Below are 22109 nucleotides of genomic sequence, written 5' to 3'. Positions count from 1 at the left end.
AATACAAATCAAAACCATGATGTAGGGCCTGTGGCACTGGCATCTCATATGGGTGCCAGTTCATGTCCCAGCTGCTGTTCTTCCAATCCAGCTTCCTGCTAACCGGCCTGGGAAAGTAGTGGAATACAGCCCAAGTGCTTGCACCCTTGCACCTGCATGAGAAACCTGGAAGAAGCTCCTGGCTCCTGGCTTCAGATCTGCTCAGCTCTGGCCATTGCAGCCATTTGGGGAGTGAACCAGCAGATGGAAGATAACACTCTCTGTCTCTCCCTGTCCGTAACTCTACCTCTCCTATAAATAAAACCCTTTAAAAAAAATTATGTAGTATTGGGGCCGACACTGTGGCACAACGGGTTAATGCCCTGGTCTGAAGCGCCAGCATCCCATGTGGGCGCCAGTTCAAGACCCAGCTACTCTAATTCCAGTCCAGCTCTCTGCTGTGGCCTGGGAAAGCAGTGGAAGATGGCCCAAGTCCTTGGGCCCTGTACTCAAGTGGGAGACCCAGAAGAGGCTCCAGGCTCCTGGCTTCAGATTGGCGCAGCTCCAGCTGTTGCAGCCAATTGGGGAGTGAACGAGCGGATGGAAGACCTCTCTCTCTCTCTCTGTGCCTCTCCTCTCCCTGTGTAACTCGGACTTTCAAGTAAAATAAAATAATTTTTTTAAAAAAATTATGTAGTAGCAATTGACACCCAGTAGAATGGCAAAAATAAGAGACAGCCACAATGCTGGCAAGAGTATGGATAAGCTAGAACCCAAAACATTGCTAATGGGAACATAAAATGGTATTTGGAGAATAGTTCAGCAGCTCCTCTCAAAGTTAAACCACGTGATACAGCAATTCCAGCACAAGGTATATACTCTACCCTCCTCCAAAGCTACCTCCACATATGTTCAGAGCAGCAATACTGAAGATAAAAACAGGAAATAATTCAGATTCCATCAGCTGATAAGTGAATAAACAAAATATTGTTTATCTTACAATGGAATATTCTTGGGCCATAAACAGATGAAGAATTGTTATATTCTACAACACAGATGAGCCTCAAATTTATTATGCTAAATGACAGAAGGCAGACACAAAAGGTTACCTACTGTCTGATTCCATTTATATGAAGTGTCCACAATGGGCAAATTCATAGACAAAGTATTTTAGTGGTTGTCAAGGGCTCCGAGGAGGGGAGAGTGATGATGAAAATATTCTGAACTTAGACACTGGTGCTGATTGCACAGCCTTATTACTTTACTAAAATTCACTGAACTGGGGACTTTCAAAGGGCAAATATTATTATATGTGAATTTTATCTCAATAAAAATGTCGGCAAATGACATAAACTACAATGCCAAAACAAGTCCTAACTATAAGAGGAACCCTCTATAGGATAACAAAGTAAAAAGTCCAAGAATTACTCTTAGAAAATGCCATAAAGTTACTTTCCAAGCACATTAAAGCCAGAGCTCTGATTAAAAGTCATGCCCATGTGACTCACTATCAGCTGTAAGGAGCAGGGGTAGGACTGAAGCCTTACCTGTAGGAACGAATAAGGTGTGTCCCTGCTTCACCACACACTTGTAGCATTTCTCCACTTTGTCTCCAAAGAACACCTCACTCTGGGTCACAGATGAACTCCAAGATTCATAGAGTGCCAGATTTTCATCTGTTGGCTTTATCAAATAAAAGATCTTCTCACCCTGGAAGGAAGGAATACTATTATTAAAAAAGCAAAAGTCATTTTTCAGATGGTCAACATTAATCCAATTTCTCAAAGTAAATTAGACAATTATCAAATTTTTATGTTCATAAAATCTGCACATCTCATCAGTAGCTACTGCCTTTTTTTAAAAAAAAATTTTATTGATTATTTGAAAGGCAGAGTGACAGAGAGAAGAGATAAAGATTATCTTCCATCCTCTAGTTTACTCTTCAAGTGACTGCGACAGCTGGGTGAGGCCAAGCGGAAGCCCGGAGCCAGGACTCGCACTGGCACTCACGTCCTCAAGCCATCAACTGCGGGCGCTCAGGTGCATGAGGAGGAAACTGGACTGAAGCAGAGCAGCTGAAGTTGAGCCGGCACTCTGATATATGATGCAGGCATCGCAAGCCGCAGCTTACCCCACAGTGCTACGTCACTCACCTTAGCGTTGCCATTAATAAAGATTTTCTTTTTTCTTAAAGATTTATTTATTTATTTATTTGAAAGTCAGAGTTACACAGAGAGAGAAGGAGAGGCAGAGAGAGAGAAAGAGAGAAAGAGAGACGTCTTCCATCCACTGGTTCACTCCCCAAATGGCCGCAACGGCCAGAGCTGAGCCGATCCGAAGCCAGGAGATTCTTCCGGGTCTCCCACATGGGTAGAGGGGCCCAAGGACTTGGACCATCTTCTACAGCTTTCCAGGCCATAGCAGAGAGCTGGATTGAAAGTGGAGCAGCCAGAAAACGAACCTGTGCCCACCTGGGATCCCAGCACAGCAGGCAGCAGCACTAACCACTATGCCTCTGTGCCGGCCCCAGTAAAAATTTTCACAAGCGCTAATGCTCCTTGCCCAGCCAATGAGAAGTCAGTAACGTCACACTGAAGACAGAGCTGTGAGAGGAGGTTAAGAGCCACAAACATCCTACTGACCTCACGTTTTCAAGGTATCAGAATAAGATGAAGTATCTCAAAATGTCATGGAACGTGCATACTGTGGGAAGACTATGTATAGACCTCAAAATAAACTTACCTTTTAATTCTATGTTCCACAGCTTTCTGTATAAGGTCCCAAGATAGAGTAACCTCTATTACATTGTCCTTTCTACTAGGGTCTATAACATAGGAGCCAGCACTGTGGCGTAGCAGGTAAAAACGCCGCCTGCTGTGCCGGCATCCCATATGGGCACGGGTTCAAGTCCCAGCTGCTCCACATCCGATCCAGCTCTCTGCTATGGCCTGGGAAAGCAGTGGAGGATGGCCCACATCCTTGGGCCACTGCATCCATGTCGGGGATCTGGAAAAAGCTCCTGGCTCCTGGCTTCCCATTGGCTCAGCTCTGGCCATTGTGGCCATTTGGGGAGTGAACCAGCAGATGGAAGACCTCTCTCTCTGCCTCTCTGTAACTCTGCCTTTTGAATAAATAAATAAATCTTCTCAAAAAATCTATAACATAACAATTATTTTTGAAGTTTACTTATTGATTTGTATTTATTTGAAAGTCCGAGTGACAGAAAGAGACAGAGATCTTCCTGCTGCCACTTTGCTCCCCAAATGCCCAAAACAGCTGGGGCTGCGCTATGCTGAAGCCTGAAGCCAGGAACTCTATCCAAGTCTCCCTGACTAGCAGGGACCCAAGCCATAATGATTATTTTTGAAGACTGAAAAATAAATTTCCTTTCATGAACTCTTTGCTTCCTCACAAAGAAAAGGCATTGCAGAGGCTGGCATAGTACAGCAGGTTAAGCTGCTGTTTGCAATGCTGGCACCCCATATCTGAGCACCAAGTTCAAGTCCCAGCTCCTCTAATTCCCATCCAGCTCCCTGTTACTGTGTCTGGGAAGCAACAGAAGATGTTCCAACTAGCTATCATAACCCAACTGCAAGGCCAGAAGTAATTATCATTGTAATTTTTCTCCTTTTTAGGGATTTGATTTATGTATCAATGAATAATTGATTTACAGGAACAAAAAGAGACAAGGCTAAAAGAAACCAACTTAGATGGGAGGAAAAAAAGGAATAAAAAAGAACTAAATATAAATGAAGAACTTTCATTACCTGGGATAAAAATAATGCTAATGCTAAAGGCAAAGTGATAGCTCCTTCTTCTTCTTTTTTTTTTTTTTTTTTAGATTTATTCATTTATTTGGAAGTCAGAGTTACCCCAAGATAGAAGGAAAGGCAGAGAGAGAGAGTTCTCCCATCCGCTGGTTCACTCCCCAGTTAGCCACGACAGCCGGTACTGTGCTGATCCGAAGCCAGGAGACAGGAGCTTCCTCCAGGTCTCCCATGCGGGTGCAAAGGTCCAAAGACTTGGGCCATCTTCCACTGCTTTCCCAGGCCACAGCAGAGAGCTGGATCAGAAGTGGAGCAGCCGGGACTCAAACCAGCGCCCATATGGGATGTCGGCACTGCAGGCAGCAGCTTTACCTGCTACGCCACAGCACTGGCCCCTCTACTTCTTAAAAAGTAGAAAACTTCTCCCTTACAAATGCCTTTTACAGCAAATGAATGTACTACTAGGAAAATACAGCTATTTATTTCTGTCAATAAGAACACAAAAACACTGCAGTCTTACCCAGAGGACATGGTACCAGACTGAAGTTCCTCCGAAGTCGATGTGGAAATCTGTGTAGCTGTCTTGAACTCCCATTAAGCAGTATTTCTGAACAAATGGCTTGGGAAAAACTGAATCATCTGGCCAATAATTTTCCACCCAGGAAAGTTTTCTGGCTATATCAGGGACCTCCACCAATTCAGACATCCTTTTAAAGAAACAAACCATACATATACACACTCCCACATAATGTAAGACTTCTTCTAACGGCTTCTCCCATATCAACCCAAACCAAATAATTACCCAGAATTCAGGGTAACACTACTGAGTTTAAAACATATCTCATTTCTTAATATTCTCTGAGCATGCCAAGGCAAAATTTACAACACTGCTATCACTGAACAACTTTAGAAGTCATGTTTCTTAACTAAAATGAATATATCATTAAACCATATTTAGCTAATACTCAGAATGCTAAACCAAAATGTTCAGAACTACTCACTTTGTATCTGAAAATTCAAGGCTGATCACATTCAACACTTTTGGTCTGTTAGGGTTCATGAAGTATTTAACATAATTGTGAAGTGTCATTTTGCTGTCTGCCTGCCTTGCCACATCAATGACATCTATCACTTTGTCACCACCTGCAGAGAAAAGTTATAGTCTTATTATTGAGCTTAGAAGTTGTATCAGTGGATACCCTAAATAAAAATATTTTAAAAACCCTATTTACTTGGTATGATAATTTACCCAACTATGAAACTACATAGCCTAGACAAAGATTTTGACAGATAGGGTTAGACAGTGAGAGAGAGAGACAGAGAGAAAGGTCTTCCTTCCGTTGGTTCACCCCCTAAATGGCCACTACAGCCGGAGCTACGCCGATCCAAAGCCAGCAGCCAAAGCCAGGAGCCAGGTGCCTCTTCCAGGTCTCCCACACAGGTGCAGGGCCCAAGCACTTGGGCCATTCTCCACTGCCCTCCTGGGCCATAGCAGAGAGCTGGACTGGAAGAGGAGCAACCAGGACTAGAACCCGGCGCCTATATGGGATGCCAGTGCCGCAGGCGGAGGATTAACCAAATGAGCCACGGCGTGGGCCCCACTTCTATATCCTTACTGTTTAGGTCCAACTGAACCTGAGAAAAAGGGACAGCTTTTGAGGGAGAGTGAAGCCGTGACACAGAGCTGCATGAAGGCTTACACGCCTGCACGGTGATTTCTGGGCATAGCTCATGAGGACAGCAGATACAGTGTGCTGGTGTGTGCAAGCTGATGCCTTCTGGGTTTCAGTTTTCTCCTGAAAGAATTCAGAGAACTGACTTTTCCCTTCCTCAGATTCTAAGTGCACTGTTTCAAAAATCAGATCAGGTATTGGAGAATTGATGAGGAAGTTAACCAGGACAATTTCTGTTTTCCTGGTGGTGTTTTTTCTTTTAATATTCTTTGTCAAGAAAAATCAGTGAGTATGAAGCAAGAATAAGTTCAAATCAATGCCAGTGCACAAATGCTCAAGTCCTGATTTGTGGTACAGTTAGTTTTCCTATCAATCCATGAGGTGATCTTGTGGGCCACTGCATAGTCAATTTTACAACAGATTATAGGAAAAGGTGGAATTCAAAACATGGCAATATTTAACAAAAATAAGTATTCATGTAGACTTCTTTTTTCTTTAGGAAGTAACACAGTTCTGTTACAAATATTTCACTGAACTGCTTTGCTAATAAAAATAATAAATAACAAAAAAGTTAGCTATCAAGCAGTGTGAGCATCTTTTCCTATACTTTTCCTATTACACTAGTCATTTATTTATCAGTGCTAGCTACACAAACAGGTTTATCGTCACCCTCATACTCTATCAAATATTCAAATTTAATGGAATGTGAAGCCATAACTTGAACTGGATTTCATTACTGAAACAATTATCAATAAGAACTGTCAATCAACACCTCAATAAAGAGACAAATTCTCAGATATTCCACGCTAAAGAGCCAATGTATTGTAGTGGATATATGATTCCAAGTCAAGGTATCAATAATCTCTATTGCTAGCAAAAAATGCAACCTCCATAGGGATATATGGTTAGCTTTCTGTGTAAATGCCATATGAGAATGAATAAAGTAACCAAAAATATCAACGATATGGGAAAAGATAAAGGTTTTCCCCTTGTTTCTTATGACTTTCTGGGCCTCAGAATTATCAAGATATCATTTAAATAGCAATGTTCACCAAGTCTTACAGACAGCCTGGAAAATCATCCTTTTTTACCGCCTGTCCTCTAGGCAGCAGGTCACAAGGTGGGTTCCAGGAGATGATGACCCAGTGGCATGCTGGCCTCTGGGAACTTGCACAGCATTCCACACATGTGGACAATCAATCCAGGTTCCCAGGATCTTACTGGGATCTGTAGCTGTTCCTCAGTAATGCTCTTCCCTAAGCAAGTTTCAGAAAATTTGATGATACAAAGAAAACTCTGGGATGAGGCTGAGTAAGTAAGAGTAAGCAAACTGCTTCATCCTGTGGCTGACAGTTGCAGGTCTGCTGAGAAAAGATATTTTTTAATATGGATGACACTGAATTTCACTTTTCTTGACTCCAGAAACTGAACTAAATTAACATTTCTTTATTCAACTTTTAATATTAGGACACTATCATTTTACTTTTACCATTATCATCTTACTTTTCTAAGTACTTAAAGGAATCAAGTTCGTACCTACATAACGTTCCACATCCATCACAGAAAAAGCAGGTGGAGGGAGCCTGAGTCCTAGGTCATCTAATTTAGGGACCATAATAGGGACATCAAATCCATGTTTCTCCAGGTATCTTTGTGTCAGTTGGTTGCCATGCATCTTCACAATGACTTCATCGGCACTACAGAAAGCATTAGAATAATGAGACATTTCTGTTGATAAGTTCAATTTTTTTATTTTTTATTTTTTTTCATTTTATTTGAAAGTCAGGGAGAGAGACAGTGAGAGCACACTTCCATCCACTGGATCATTCCTAAAATAACTACAACAGGCAGGGGTGGGCCAGGGCAAAGCCAAGAGACTAGAACTCTATTTATGTATTTTTTTTTAAGATCTGTTTATTTATTTGAAAGTCAGAGTTACAGAGAGAGAAGGACAGACTGAGAGAGATCTTCCATCTGCTGGTTCATTCCCAAAGTGGCCACAATGACCGGGCCTGGCCAGGCTGAAGCCAGGAGCTTCTTCCTGGTCTCCCATGTGGATGCAGGGCCCAAGGACTTGAGCAATCTTCTGCTTTCCCAGGCATGTTAGCAGGGAGCTGGACTGGAAGTAGAGCACCTGGGAGTTGAAAGCCTATGGGATGCCGGCACTGAAGGTTGTGGCTTAACCCACTGCACCACAGCACCGGCCCCACTCTTTTTTTTTTTTTGTAAGATCTAATTTTTTTTTATTTTTTATTTTTATTATTATTTTTTTTTTGACAGGCAGAGTGGACAGTGAGAGAGAGAGACAGAGAGAAAGGTCTTCCTTTGCCATTGGTTCACCCTCCAATGGCCGCTGCGGCCGGCGCGCTGCGGCCGGCACACCGCGCTGATCCGATGGCAGGAGCCAGGAGCCAGGTGCTTTTCCTGGTCTCCCATGGGGTGCAGGGCCCAAGCACCTGGGCCATGCTCCACTGCACTCCCTGGCCACAGCAGAGAGCTGGCCTGGAAGAGGGGCAACCAGGACAGAATCCGGCGCCCCAACCGGGACTAGAACCCAGTGTGCCGGTGCCGCTAGGCGGAGGATTAGCCTAGTGAGCTGCGGCGCCAGCCAGATCTAATTATTTATTTTAAAGGCAGAGTGTGAGAGAGAGACAGAGAAAGAATCTTCCATCCACTGGTTCACTCCTCAAATACCCACAACAGCCAGGGCTGGGCCACGCTGAAGCCACAAGCTCCATCTGGTTTCCCACATGGGGAAGACACACAAGCACTTGGCCACCATGTGCCGCTACCCTGCTACATTTGCAGGGATTGAAAGCAGAGAAAGGACTTGATCCTGAAGGCACTCAATGTGGGATGCGGGTGTTCCAAGCTATGGCTTAACCCACTGTACCACAGTGCCCACACCCCCCCTTTTCTTAAGAGTTACTTATTTATTATTTGAAAGGCAGAGTTTCATTTTTAAAATACTATAGTAATGGTCTAATTCACAAAAAAGGTCTTCAAAAACTTCTTGGAAAATGCATTTTATGGAAATATGCATGAATTTCAAAAGTTTTACACAAAAATAAAAATCTTTTAATGCTATTTGCCACAAACTTTTTGACCCTCCCTTCAAATGCTTTATAATGATCTATATGAATAACTCTCAGCCTATCATACCTAATTTTCCTTTTAATAACAAGTGTTTCTACTATCCTAAAGTAAAATTCATAGCTATTATGATCTACTTAATTCAATACATGTAATTGGAAAAATATATAAAACACTCTAAATGTAGGAAAAGAAAAAAAGTTCAGGTACACTATAATAAAAGATATACTAAAATAATTCAATGTTTAAAATGAGGTATAATGAGGGGCTGGCGCTGTGGCATAGTGGGTAAGGCCGCTGCCTGCAGTACCAACATCCCATATGGGTGCAGGTTCAAGACCTGGCTGCTCCACTTCCAATCCAGCTCTCTGCTATGGCCTGGGAAAGCGGTAGAAGATGCCCAAACCCTTGGGCCCCTGCACCTGCATAGGAGACCTGGAAGAAGTTACTGGATCCTGGCTTTGGATCAGCGCAGCTCCGGCCATTGTGGCCAACTGGGGAATGAACCAGTGGATGGAAAACCAACCAACCAACCAACCTCCCTCTCTCTCTCTCTCTCTGTGCCTCTCCTTCTCTCTGTGTGTAACTCTGGCTTTCAAAGTAAAAAAAATAAATCTGTAAAAAAAAAATGAGGTATAATGAATGGATTTAATTTAATGGATTTAAGAGAAGTAAAAAAGATGAGCAACCACTTAATACAAGCTACATAGGAAACTGGAAGAACAAAGGTAAGGTGTATGTTAGAATAAAATCTAGTGTTGGAACAACTAAAACTAAAGATTTCAGCTGACAATACAACTCTACACAAATATCTGTCAGATACTTCAAACCCCAACAGAATGCAGAACAACTGTCTTTCTGTATCGTGCAGGATAAAAAGTATCCCTGGTGCCTGCTTAGAAACCAACGTTCCAACACCCTCACTGACACTGTGGACTCAGTGAGCTGTTCCAGCTGTAACCAGGTGCACCTCCAGATTCTCCCTCTGGCCACCAGTCTGTTACAGGCATTACACTTGAAAAACAAAAAAGATTCATGTATTGATTGGAAGTTAGAGAGAAGGAAAGACAGAGAGAGAGATCTTCCATCCACTGGTTCACTTTCCAGAGGGCCGCAACAGCCAAGCAGGGCCAGGCAGAAGCCAGGAGGTTCTTCTAGGCCTCCCGTGTGGGTTACAAGGGCCCAAGGACCTGGGCCAACTTCTGCTGCTTTTCCCAGGCCATAGCAGGGAGCTGGATCACAAGTGGAGCAGCCGGGACTAGAACCAGCACTGGCCCAGGATGCCCCACTGCAGGCGACAGCTTTACCTGCCATGCTACAACACTGATCCCAGGATTATACTTGAGTGTGGCCTATCCCCGTCACAGTCTTCCATCCGAAGAACTCCAGGTTAATAGGCTATTCTAGAATCCATCTCCCAGCTGCCTGCATGATACAGCTGCTGGGGCCAGCATTGTGGCACCCGACATGGGCTCTACTTTGAGTCCTGGCTGCTTCACTTTTGATCCAGCTTCACTTTCTGACCTACTTTTGATTCAGATGTTATTTATTTAGAAAAGAGTCTCAAAATCTCAAAATAGGGGAGGAGGAGGAAAACGCACTCATCATATGAGTATTTTATACATTTCTGTGTTAATCACATCAAGTATATAATTTGGTAATTATTATCATCTATTATGATTTTAAATGAGTAAAGATCTTTGGAGTTCAACAAATCCCAGAAGACCCTACAGTAATGGTAATTAGTTTGAACATCTGTGGTTCTCATTTGTGTTCACTGCGGCAGAAAATCCACAGGCCAGTGTTTCCATCCCTAATTTCTGAGTCACAGGCCTACCTGAAAAAAATGAAAGCTATGGCTCCTTACCCTTAAAAAGGCACACACTCAAACTAACCAGGTCTAGGGCACACACACATTAACACACCACACATACAGGTCTAGGGTACACACGCACACTAACCACACATAGAGATCTAGGGCACACACACTAACACCACACATACAGGTCTAGGGCATACATTCAAACTAACCACACACAGAGATCTAGGGCACACACTCACTAACACACCACACATACAGGTCTAGGGCACACACACTAACCACACATACAGGTCTAGGGCACACACACAAACACACCACACATACAGGTTTAGGGCACACTTTCACACTAACCACACAGAGATCTAGGGCACACACTCACTAACATACATACAGGTCTAGGGCATATACTCAAACTAACCACACACAGAGATCTAGGACATACAAACTAACACCACACATACAGGTCTAGGGCACACACTCACACTAACCACACAGAGATCTAGGGTACACACTCACTAACATACATACAGGTCTAGGGCATACATTCAAACTAACCACACACAGAGATCTAGGGCACACACTCACTAACACACCACACATACAGGTCTAGGGCACACACTCACTAACACACCACACATACAGGTCTAGGGCACACACATACCTCACATACAGGTCTAGGGCACACACACACACACACATACACTAACACACCACACATACAGGTTTAGGGCACACACTCACACACACACTAACACCACACATACAGGTCTAGGGCACACACACACACACACATACACTAACACACCACATATACAGGTTTAGGGCACACACTCACACACACACACACTAACACCACACATACAGGTCTAGGGCATACACTCAAACTAACCACACACAGAGATCTAGGGCACACACTCACTAACACACCACACATACAGGTCTAGGGTACACACATACCTCACATACAGGTCTAAGGCACATACACACACCACACATACAGGTCTATGGCATACCCTCAAACCTACCACACATACAGGTCTAGGGCATACACACTCACATTAACACACCACACATACAGGTCTAGGACACATTCACACTAACAAACCACACATAGAAATCTAGGGCACACACACACACCACACATACAGGTCTACAGCATACACACACACACTAACCACACATAGAAATCTAGGGCACACACACACACCACACATACAGGTCTACAGCATACACACACACACTAACCACACATACAGGTCTAGGGCACACACACACCACACATACAGGTCTACAGCATACACACACACACTAACCACACATACAGGTCTAGGGCACACACACACCACACATACAGGTCTACAGCATACACACACACACTAACCACACATACAGGTCTAGGGCACACACACACACACGCTAACACACCACACATACAGGTGTAGGGTGCTCACAGAACTCTGAAGACCAGATTGAAAACTCTGGGCCTGGCCTCATACCAAACAAGCAACCATGGTTCTGAAACCAGTAATACTGGGGAAGAAAGCCTTTAACACTATAAAAATCTATGTGTTTTGTATGTTTTCTTCTCTCAGCAGACCTGAGGGAGCCCACAGTAGATGTTCATCATTATCTATTTCTTATTTCTGGAATAAGGGGCAGAGGAATAGTCAGGAATCCTAAAAATTGAGGAGAAATAGCAGGGTTTTTTATTTCCAGATTTTACATAATTTCATAATAGGCTGGGTGTGATACCATGATTTAAATTTGAATTGCGTTTCCCCTTTTTAGTAAGCCTGGATATGATCTTTGTAAAAGCCTATTAAGCACTATCCCTCTAAATAGATGTCAGGCAGTGAGTAGGAAATGATCTAAATTAGCATGATTAAATGTATTATAATGCTTTTGACTCTCTTTAAGCCACAGCCAACTCAAATGTATTCCACTATTTAAAAAAATAAAAATCAGTTCTGTTGCAACCAGAGGCTGAGCAGTGTTTGTGTGCATGTTTCTAGTGGAGCTAGCATAGACAGATTTGAAAACACATGAGAAAAAGCCAGCGCTGAACAGAAGGTGAGGTGAAAGACAGGTAACGTAATGAACCCAGCACTGAGAGCCACTGTCTCCGACAGACAGACTCCAGCCTGTCTGTCTGGAACCCACAGTCAAGCATGTTTTATGGGGGCCCAGCATGCACATACACAAACATTCCATGAAAAAGGGCTTACTGGCTCCCATCAGCTGCAATACACTGACATTTTCTATTCTTTTTCACTAAGGAAAAAAAAGTGAGAACAATAGTGGGATGCAGCCTTGAGTTTCAAAATACTGCTTCGGGTAGTCCCTCTGTCAGCCAACAAATATTCTTCAACCGTCTGAGCAGAACAAGTACGCATACCTTGGGAAGACTCGAGAACGCAATTCCCTAACAAAAGTCCGAGTTCCAGCCTGCACGGGTTTGGAGCCATCATCAGCTTCTGTGTAGTCGTGCCTGTGCCAGTTCCTCCTCTTCTTCACTGGAGTTTTAGAAAATTAAAATAGTTTTTGGTAAGTGGTGATACCATGTATTTCCTAATAACGCGACATAACCAGAAATAATAATTGTGAGTACAGTAAAAACACTTAAAGTTTTCAGTGCATTTGCAGACTGCAAAAGTAAATTTCACCTAATGTGATGCTGCAAATATGGCAATTAACTGAGTTTTCCAAACCTCGTTTTATTTCAAAATAATTTAGAAATTACATCAGTGGGGCTGGCGCTATGGTGTAGCGGGTAAAGCCGCTGCCTGCAGTGCTGGCATCCCATGTGGACGGCAGTTTGAGTCCTGGCTGTTCCACTTCTGATCCAGCTCTCTGCTGTGGCCTAGGAAAGCAGTAGAAGACAGCCCAAGTCCTTGGGCCCCTGCACCCACATTGGAGACCTAGAAGAAGCTCCTGGCTCCTGGCGTCAGATCAGCACAGCTCCAGCATTTGCAGCCATCTGGGGAGTGAACCAGCAGATGCAGGTCCTCCCTCTCCCTCCCTCCCTCTCTCTCTGGCTCTGCCTCTCTGAAACTCTGCCTTTCAAATAAATACATAAATCTTTTTTTTAAATTACATCAAAAGATTCAAGTCAGCAGATGAAGTCTTTGGTGACATCCACATTTACACATACTGTAGCACTTCCAAGTAATTTAGAATTATGATTTTCATGAGAACATTTCGTTATGATTATCCAATCATTCTCTCCGCACAGGGCCTCCTGCCCCGCATCAGGAGTCTCTTAACAGCACAATGCGCTTCTCTTTCAGCTGACAGTTCGCTCCCCAGATAAGCACAGGTACTCGACACACAAGAGCAAGTGCCTGAGTCACAATTAAAGGAGACAAGTGAGATGGTAAAGTGATCAGCTCTGTGGTAGTTCTGATACTAAGCTGTGGTTCTGCAGTTCTGGGGGTGATAATCCGGAGTGGTCACAGCAATCCAAATCCGGAGGCTCGGACTCGATTCCTGGTCCAGCACTAACGGCCTCTGCAGCCCCTGGCAGCTCCCTGGCGCATCTGAGATTCCCAGGTGGGGAGCAAGGGGCGGGTTAGAGCCTCAAGACCCTCAACAAAGAAGGAGAAGCTGTGCACATCCCTCTTCCATGCAGGGGCACCCCCGCAGCTCATGTGTGCAGCAGCAGTGCTCATGTTAATTCTGTATTTTGTTTACTTTCATGAGAGCCAGAGACGACCTCTACCCCGCAGTCCACAATGGCCACGATGAGACGGGTGGTGGCCAGAGCCCAGACAGCAGTCCAGGTCTCCCGCATGGGGGGCAGAAATGGGACCATCACTGCTGCCTCCCAAGGTCTGCATTAGCAGGTGAAGTCAGGAGACACAGCCAGCTACTGACCCCAGATCACTGACATGGGACACGGCCACCTTTTCTGCTGGACTCAATGCCTGATCCTCAGTTATTTTTTTAAAATTAACACATAATAGTTGGACATATTTTTAGTGTACAGTGTGCCATTTCTTTTTTTAAAAAAAGATTTTCTTTATTTGAAAGACAGAGTTACCAAGAGAGACAGAGAGAGATATCTTCCATCCAATAATTCATTCCCCAGATGGCCGCAACAGCCGGAGCTGCGCTGATCTGAAGCCAGGAGCCAGGAGCTTCTTCCGGGTCTCCCACATGGGTTCAGGGACCCAAGGACTTGGGCCATCTTCTACTGCTTTCCCAGGCCATAGCAGAGAGCTGGATCGTAAGAGGAGCAGCCGGGACTAGAACCGGCACCCATATGAGATGCTGGTGCTTCAGGCCAGGGCTTTTAACCCACTGCGCCACAGCACGGGCCACAGTGTGACATTTCAATACATGCATACAGCGCTGATAATCAGGGTAACTGACGTATCATCACCTCAGTCATTTACCAGTTCTTTGTACTGGGAAGAGTCTAACTACTCTTTCAATTAACTGTATATTGCAAAATAGCTAGTAAGATTTCAGTTTTAGATATTTCTATTGGGGCCGGTGCCGTGGCACAGGAGGTTAATCCTCCACCTGCGGTGCTGGCATCCCATGTGCATGCCAGTTCTAGTCCCAGCTACTCCACTTCTGATCCAGCTCTCTGTTATGGCCTAGGAGGGCAGTAGAAGATGGCCCAAGTCCTTGGGGCCTGCACCTGTGTGGGAGACCAGGAAGAAGCACCTGGCTCCTGGCTTCAGATCGGTGCAGCTCCAGCCATTGCAGCCATTTGGGGAGTGAACTAGTAAATGGAGGACTTTTCTGTCTCTCTTTCTCACTGTCTGTAACTCTACCTCTCAAATAAAATCTTTAAAATAAATAAATATTTCTATTTTAAGCTTGAAAATCACTTTTCAAGTGATTTAAGAGAGATTTTCCATGATTCTGAAAAATAGACTGACGTCTGCAACGTATAAATGCACTGAAAAAGCTACATGCAAACTCTGCAGTAAAGCAAGTGAAATGTTGACAGCAGCATCTAGATACTATAGATTCACAGCTACTCACTGTAAAATCGCTTCAGTTCTCCCTGTAATTTTGAACATTTTCATAATAAAAATGTTAGAAAACAACTCAATGATTCTAATTTATTTTAAATTCTCACCTTACAAAGATACTAATACTGGGTTTTCATATGCATATAGAGAAATAACAATAAAAATCAATATTGTGCAAATAAGGCTTCTTCACATCTAAAAATCTAGAACAAGACCCTCAAGTAATTTCTGGCAGGCAGATCTTCAATATGGAAGGTCTTTTTCATCTCATGAGACAGATTCAGAATCACAAAGTAATCTTCCTCAGAGATTCTATTAAGGCATATTTGTGAGTTTCTCACATTTAGAAATCACCCCTAAAGTTCAAGAATATTTCATTCCAGGTGTTTTTCTACTACCTATCGACATATAACTCCATTTATTTTCAACTGGGATCACAGTGTTTATCCTACTTACCTTTCCTACTAGTTCATGAGCATTTTATCCTTACTAAATATTCAAAAGTGATTTAAAGACAACCTAGAATTTAAGATGTAGACGGATGTACTATAATCATTGTTTGATTCTTCAGTACTTAGTTCATTCTTAATCTTTCTTTAAACAAAGCTGAGATTAATGTTTATATACATTAATCTGTTTCCCTGATTAATTCCTCAGGATAGAGCCCAGAAAGGCCAGAAGGAAGGTGGACATTTAAAAATTACCTGAGGGGCAGGCATTGGCACAGAGGTTAAGACCCAGCTCAGGGCTCCCACACCCCATCCTGGACGCTTGGAATCTGGTACTGGTTTTGGTTCCCATTCCAGCTTTCTGCTGTTGTACAACCTGAGAGGCAACAGGTGAGGGCTGGCTCAGGTGGTCAGCCTCGGCCGCTCACTTGGGAGACCCAGACTGAGCTGGGGCTCCTGACTTCAGCCAGGCCCAGCCCAAGCTGTTGTGGATATTTGGGGATGAGAGATCTCTGAGTGTCTCTCTTCTCTGTATCTCTGCCTTTCAAATACATAAAGTAAATAAAAATGTTAAATACATATACTGCAAAACCGCCTTCAGAAAATGACAGCGACTCACATTCCAGCATTACATAAGCAGCCCAGGATAAAGCCGTGAGTTAACAATGAGCATCATCAAAAAAAAAAGTTGCCATTTATTATTTTTAAAGATTTTTATTTATTTATTTTAAAGGTAGAGTTACAGATAGTGAGAGAGAGAGACAGAGAGAAAGGTCTTCCTTCCGTTGGTTCACCCCCCAAATGGCTGCTACGGCCGGTGCTATGCCGATCCGAAACCAGGAGCCAGGTGCTTCCTCCTGGTCTCCCATGCAGGTGCAGGGCCCAAGCACTTGGGCCATCCTCCACTGCCTTCCTGGGCCACAGCAGAGAGCTGGACTGGAAGAGAAGCAACCAGGACTAGAACCAACGCCCATATGGGATACCAGCGCCACAGGCAGAGGATTAACTTAGCACGCCACGGCACAGGCCCCAAAAGTTGCCCATTTAATAAGTGAACTATGGTTGTATTGTTTCAATTTTCATTTCTGCAGAACAGATTAATCAGTGAGGCTCACTGGCTTTGGGATTAGACAGATCCGAATCCAAACTTCCGCTCTGCCAAACAGCCATGTGAAAGAGCTAGGTAAGTATTTCTTCTCATTTCTCACACAGCATTTTCATAAATCTCAAAGGAGAAAACACAGGTTAAGCACCCACCCACTCTAGTCCCTGGCATGTAGTGAGCCGCCAATTTCTATCCTTTCCTTTCCAATAAGCTGATCTGTGCGAGGTTAACAAAAGGATACAATTGTCCTGTTGGGCCAACATACTTAAAAGCGGCCACTGAATCAGAAAAGGGGCCACTGAAGGGATATTTTAGCAGCAGTCACAGGAGGGAAAAAATTTTGTGCTTGGATTGCATGTGTCTGAGAAACACAGAGAACATATTAAGTATTGGGCTGTTTTTGGTATTTGCCTTCAAATAGAACTCTTAATTCCCATCAAGAGGGAAGAATCTAAGTTCACCCTACTAGGTGGTTTTTTTTTTTTTTTTTAAGGCAGAGTGGACAGTAAGAGAGACAGAGAGAGAAAGGTCTTCCTTTGCCGTTGGTTCACTCTCCAATGGCTGCGGCGGCCAGCGCGCTGAGGCCAGCGCACCGTGCTGATCCAAAGGCAGGAGCCAGGTGCTTATCCTGGTCTCCCATGGGGTGCAGGGCCCAAGGACTTGGGCCATCCTCCACTGCACTACTGGGCCACAGCAGAGAGCTGGCCTGGAAAGAGGGGCAACCGGGACAGAATCCGGCACCCCAACTGGGACTAGAACCCGGTGTGCCAGCGCCGCAAGGCGGAGGATTAGCCTAGTGAGCCGCGGCGCCGGCCACTAGGTGGTTTTATACTGTCTAAATCATATCTATAGGAAGGACCCCTGGGAACTCAGACAGAAACAGGAAACTCAGTATGACAAGCAGAGAGGCTTAAAAGCATCAAGAAGGAGATCAAATGGGATGACCCGAATTGGGGAAAGAGAGCATACAATCCAGATAACACAGATGGCTGGTTCTGAGGCATTTTCCGTATGAGACCTCAGAGTTGGACCCTTGCCCAGAAGACAGTGGCTGATGAGAAATATGCAAAGGGCCATGTCACAGGCAAACTTCTCTCTGAAGCACCATTACTCAGAATGCACACCATGGTCCATTATGGCTGTGTAATCCAATCAATTCAATGAGGATGGCAAGGGTTTTAAAGAATTAAACATAGAGGGAAAATACAGTGTACCTCTTGTAGTATAGTACCTTATCCTGCCTCAGAGTGACACAACAATATTTCACAAACATAAAGTCAAATGATCTCATTTTGGAATTATATACTTAAACTGTAAAATAGATTGGTTATAAATTTTAGTTCTATTTCCCTTGAGATAACAATATTAAATTCTTCTCTAAGAATTACTCTTGGTCAACAATTATTTCAAGTTACATATCACATAGTTCAACATTACCCAGAGTAAAATCCTTTAAAAACTGTTTATGACAATTAACTAGTACATTAAGCATATAACAATTCTAGTAATTGCTAGGCACAAGTTTTATACTATAAAACAAAATAAGACAACTTGTATTTTATAAGAAATCATTTTAATGCATTTCAAATAAAATATTTGCCTCTTACAAAGAAATTTTAATAAAACAGATGAGTAGTCAGTTGCTAATTGCTTTTTAAAAATGTTATGACACCTGAACAAAATTGGTATTTAAAAAAGTGCCAGAAAAATAGCACTTTTATAAAGTATAGGAGTCATAGTACAGGTTGCCTACAGTCAACTCAAGTGAGTCTCAAGGTAAGTTCCTTCTAGTTTTAAAATGACAAAATCTACAATTTTTCCTTTAATTTTGTAAATTAGTTTGCAGCCTCACTTTTTTTAAAGAAATAGTTATAATCATTGTCTGTCATGTTTGTGCAATGACAGCGTTTCAGTTCATCTTCTAGGAGCATCTGCAAGAGGCTAAGACTCAGTGCTGTTTGATATGAGGTCTTGGTACCCTGCAGAGGATGTCAAGGCTTCCCTGCCTCTTAGGGAGAAGAATGTGGTCAGAGACTCGGTCTGGCCTGTCCTCAGTACCTCTTTCTTTAAGGTCTCCTGGCCTCAAGTGAGAGGATTTAAGCAGAAAGGATAGCTGGACAGGACTCCAGGTCAAATACAACATGGCACAGTGGCTTAAGTGCCACCTGCAATGCTGACTTCCCCTAAGAGCCCTGGTTCAAGCCCAGCCTCTCCACTTCCAATCCAGCTCCCTGCTAAGGCACCTGGCACAGCAGAGGAAGACGGCCCAAGTCTTCAGGCCTCTGTACCATGACTGGATGAGTTATAGGCTCCTGGTTTCGGCTTGCCAGCCCCAGGAATTGCAGCCATCTCTCTAACTCTCTCTTCCAAATAAATACATGAATCTTTAAAAAGAAATGACAAACTCAGAAAATATAAGTCATATTTTAGCCTATCAGTGCCCTTATCTTCTCCTTAAAAATCACAGATATATGTGCATATGTCTTTTTTTTAAGATTTTATTTATTTATTTGAGAGGCAGAGTTACAGACACAGAGAGAGACAGACAGAAAGGTCCTCCATCAGCTGGTTCACTCCCCAGATGGCCGCAACAGCTGGAGCCTGGCTGATCAAAGCCAGGAGCCAGGAGCTTCTTAGAGGTCTCCCACGTGGGTGCAGGGGCCCAAGGACTTGGGCCATCTTCTACTGCTTTCCCAGGCCATAGCAGAGAGCTGGATCACCAGGACACAAACCAGTGCCCATATGGGATGTTGGCATCGCAGGCAGAGGCTTTAGCCCACTGTGCTGCAGCACCTGCCCACAGTTAAGTCTTTTATTGTGTAGTTCCCAAATGCTTCTGATAGAGCTTTTATTTGCAAAATTAGTCTAAATCAGTCTCCAGTATCAGAAAAATTTTATCTACCTCACTCGTCAAACAGAAAGCTTTGAAAATATGAGTTTGGGGGCTCTACACTGGCAATCAACAATGTCAGTATTTTTCTCCTTGTTCTTTTAACTTACCTTCATGTAAAATCTTGCCTAATATAACTAACCAGCATCACTAAAGCACTACCACGCACATGTTCAATATATCAGTTTTTATTTCAGCTTCTAATACTTACTCAAAGAAGAACCATGTAGAACTGCACAGTTGGGACAGTGATACAGGTCAATGTCAACTGCATGGTGCTCTTCTACGCCAACACAGCTATGACAAAGAAAAACGGAGCCAGTGTTGTCAATCAGCTGAAAGGCTTAACTACAATACAACAGGTGGATTCAGCTGAGAAACGCACAACAAATTTTTTAGGGCACAGAAACACTAAAGCATCAATTTTATTCTCTTCTCTACACACTTGCTGAAGAATTATAGGAGAGAAAATACTCCAATCTATATGAAGTGATTCACTGTTAGCAGCAGTAGACATCAGAAATAATGCAAACATAAGCCATAAACTCTTTAACCATAATGTAAATGCTACCTGGTAGGGAACGGATGTCAAAAAGAATATGAATTCAAAGATAAATTATAATGAAGATCTGAAATCATTTAAGCTAAACAATGAAAATATAACATAACAAAATTTGAGGTATACATAACATACAAACAGAAATGTATAGCTTTAAATTCCTGCGTTAGAAAAAGAGAGGCAGAGAGGCTAGTGTTGTGGTCAAGCAGGCTCAGCCACCACCTGCAACACCAGCATCCCATACTGAAGTGGGTGCTGAGTCCCCAGCCGCTCCACTGCCCATCCATCTCCCGGCAAATCCACCGGGGAAGGCAGCACATCCCAAGTGCTGGGCCCCACCCACCTACAAGGGAAACTGAGATGGAGCTCTGGCTCCTGGCTTGGCCACCTAAGGAGTGAACCAGGAGTGGATAATCAATCAATCAATCTCTCCCCCCCACACACACACCCCATGCTTTTCAAAAACATCAAATAAACAAGATTGTAAAATTTCAAAACAACAGAAGGAAAAATAAAGGTAAGTGCAGACATCAATGACATAGACAATAAACACGTAATAGAGCAAAGAAGCCCCTTTTTTTTTTTCTTAATTTGAAAGGCGGAGTTACAGAACGTGGGCAAGGATCTTCCATCTGCTGGTTCACTCTCCAAATGCTCACAACAGTCAGGGCTGAGCCAGGCCAAACCCAGACACTTCTATATCTCCCACGTGGGTGCAGGGGCCCAAGCACTTGGCCACCCTCTGCTACTTTCCCAAGTGCATTAGCAGGGATCTGGATTGGAAGTGGAGCAGCTGGGACTTGAACAGTGCTCATTTGGGATCTGGGTGCTGCAGGTGGTGGTTTTACCCACTATGTCACAGTGCCAGCTCCAGAATTTTTTTTTTAATTTCCGAGACATAGGGAGCTCCCATCAGCTGGTGTACTCCCCAAATGCCCTGGTGTGAACCAGGTCCAAGCCAGGAGCCAGGAATTCAATCCAGGTCTTCCATGTAGGAGGCAGGGACCCAACTGCTTCATCACCTGGTGCCTCCATGGTGCGAATAGCAGGAATGTGGAACCAGGAGTGGGGACTGGAACCCAGGCACTCAGATATGGGATGCAGGGTCCCCAACTGGCATCTCCATCACTAAGACAAATGCCTACTCCAACAAAACTTGACTCTTTGAAAAGATAAAAGGGGCAAACCTCTATCAAGATCAAGATAATAGAAAGAAGACATAAATAACCAATATTAGTAATGACAAACAATTAATTCTATAGACATTAAATGTAAAAGAGGGTATTCTGAACAGTTTTATGCTAAGAGATTTAGAAATACAGACATGAGCAAGCCTGAGTCACAAAAAAAAACAGAACATCTGAACAGCCTGTCACCTGCAAATGCTATGGCTGCATAGGCAGAAAATGTAAAATACATACATACATTAAAAGAATCAATAAAGACCGATATAATATTAATACATAATAAGCTATTTCTATATTCCAACAATATAAAGCTAAAAGTGAAACAAAATACCATGTATAATTGCATAAAAATATCAAATATACTGGAATAAACTTAAAAAACCATGCAGGATTTCTTTAAGGAAAATTATAATACATTTTTATACAGATTTCTGAGAAGACCTAAATAAACTGAGATACACGTTATGATAACAGATTTGAAATTTAATGAAGATATTAATTCTTCCCAAAGTGAATTTTGGATTCAATTTTTAAAATTTATTTATTTATTTATTTATTTGAAAGAGAGAGAGAGACAGAGAGATTCTCTATCCACTGGTT

General features: G+C 43.2%; 1 protein-coding gene across 2 annotated transcripts in view; it reads right to left on the bottom strand.

Annotated features, from left to right (window-relative positions):
• KDM7A (lysine demethylase 7A) overlaps positions 1-22109 on the bottom strand; it is a 97048-nt gene that overhangs the window by 34298 nt on the left and 40641 nt on the right. The window contains exons 2-7 of one of the 2 annotated variants that reach the window (XM_051835658.3): positions 19975-20060; positions 12730-12847; positions 6956-7116; positions 4748-4889; positions 4267-4453; positions 1527-1689 (exon numbers count right to left, since the gene is read on the bottom strand). In XM_051835658.3, the coding sequence (XP_051691618.3) occupies positions 1527-1689; positions 4267-4453; positions 4748-4889; positions 6956-7116; positions 12730-12847; positions 19975-20060 (857 nt within the window). The remainder of the gene's footprint in view (positions 1-1526; positions 1690-4266; positions 4454-4747; positions 4890-6955; positions 7117-12729; positions 12848-19974; positions 20061-22109) is intronic. The other variant, XM_089328710.1, reaches the window with a different exon arrangement.

Source organism: Oryctolagus cuniculus, chromosome 3 (genome assembly GCF_051225735.1).
Source record: "Oryctolagus cuniculus isolate XC-2025 breed Fujian yellow rabbit chromosome 3, ASM5122573v1, whole genome shotgun sequence".
Taxonomy (NCBI): domain Eukaryota; kingdom Metazoa; phylum Chordata; class Mammalia; order Lagomorpha; family Leporidae; genus Oryctolagus; species Oryctolagus cuniculus.
The sequence above is the reverse complement of the archived record's forward strand: the minus strand, read 5'-3'. Positions and strand labels throughout refer to the sequence as shown.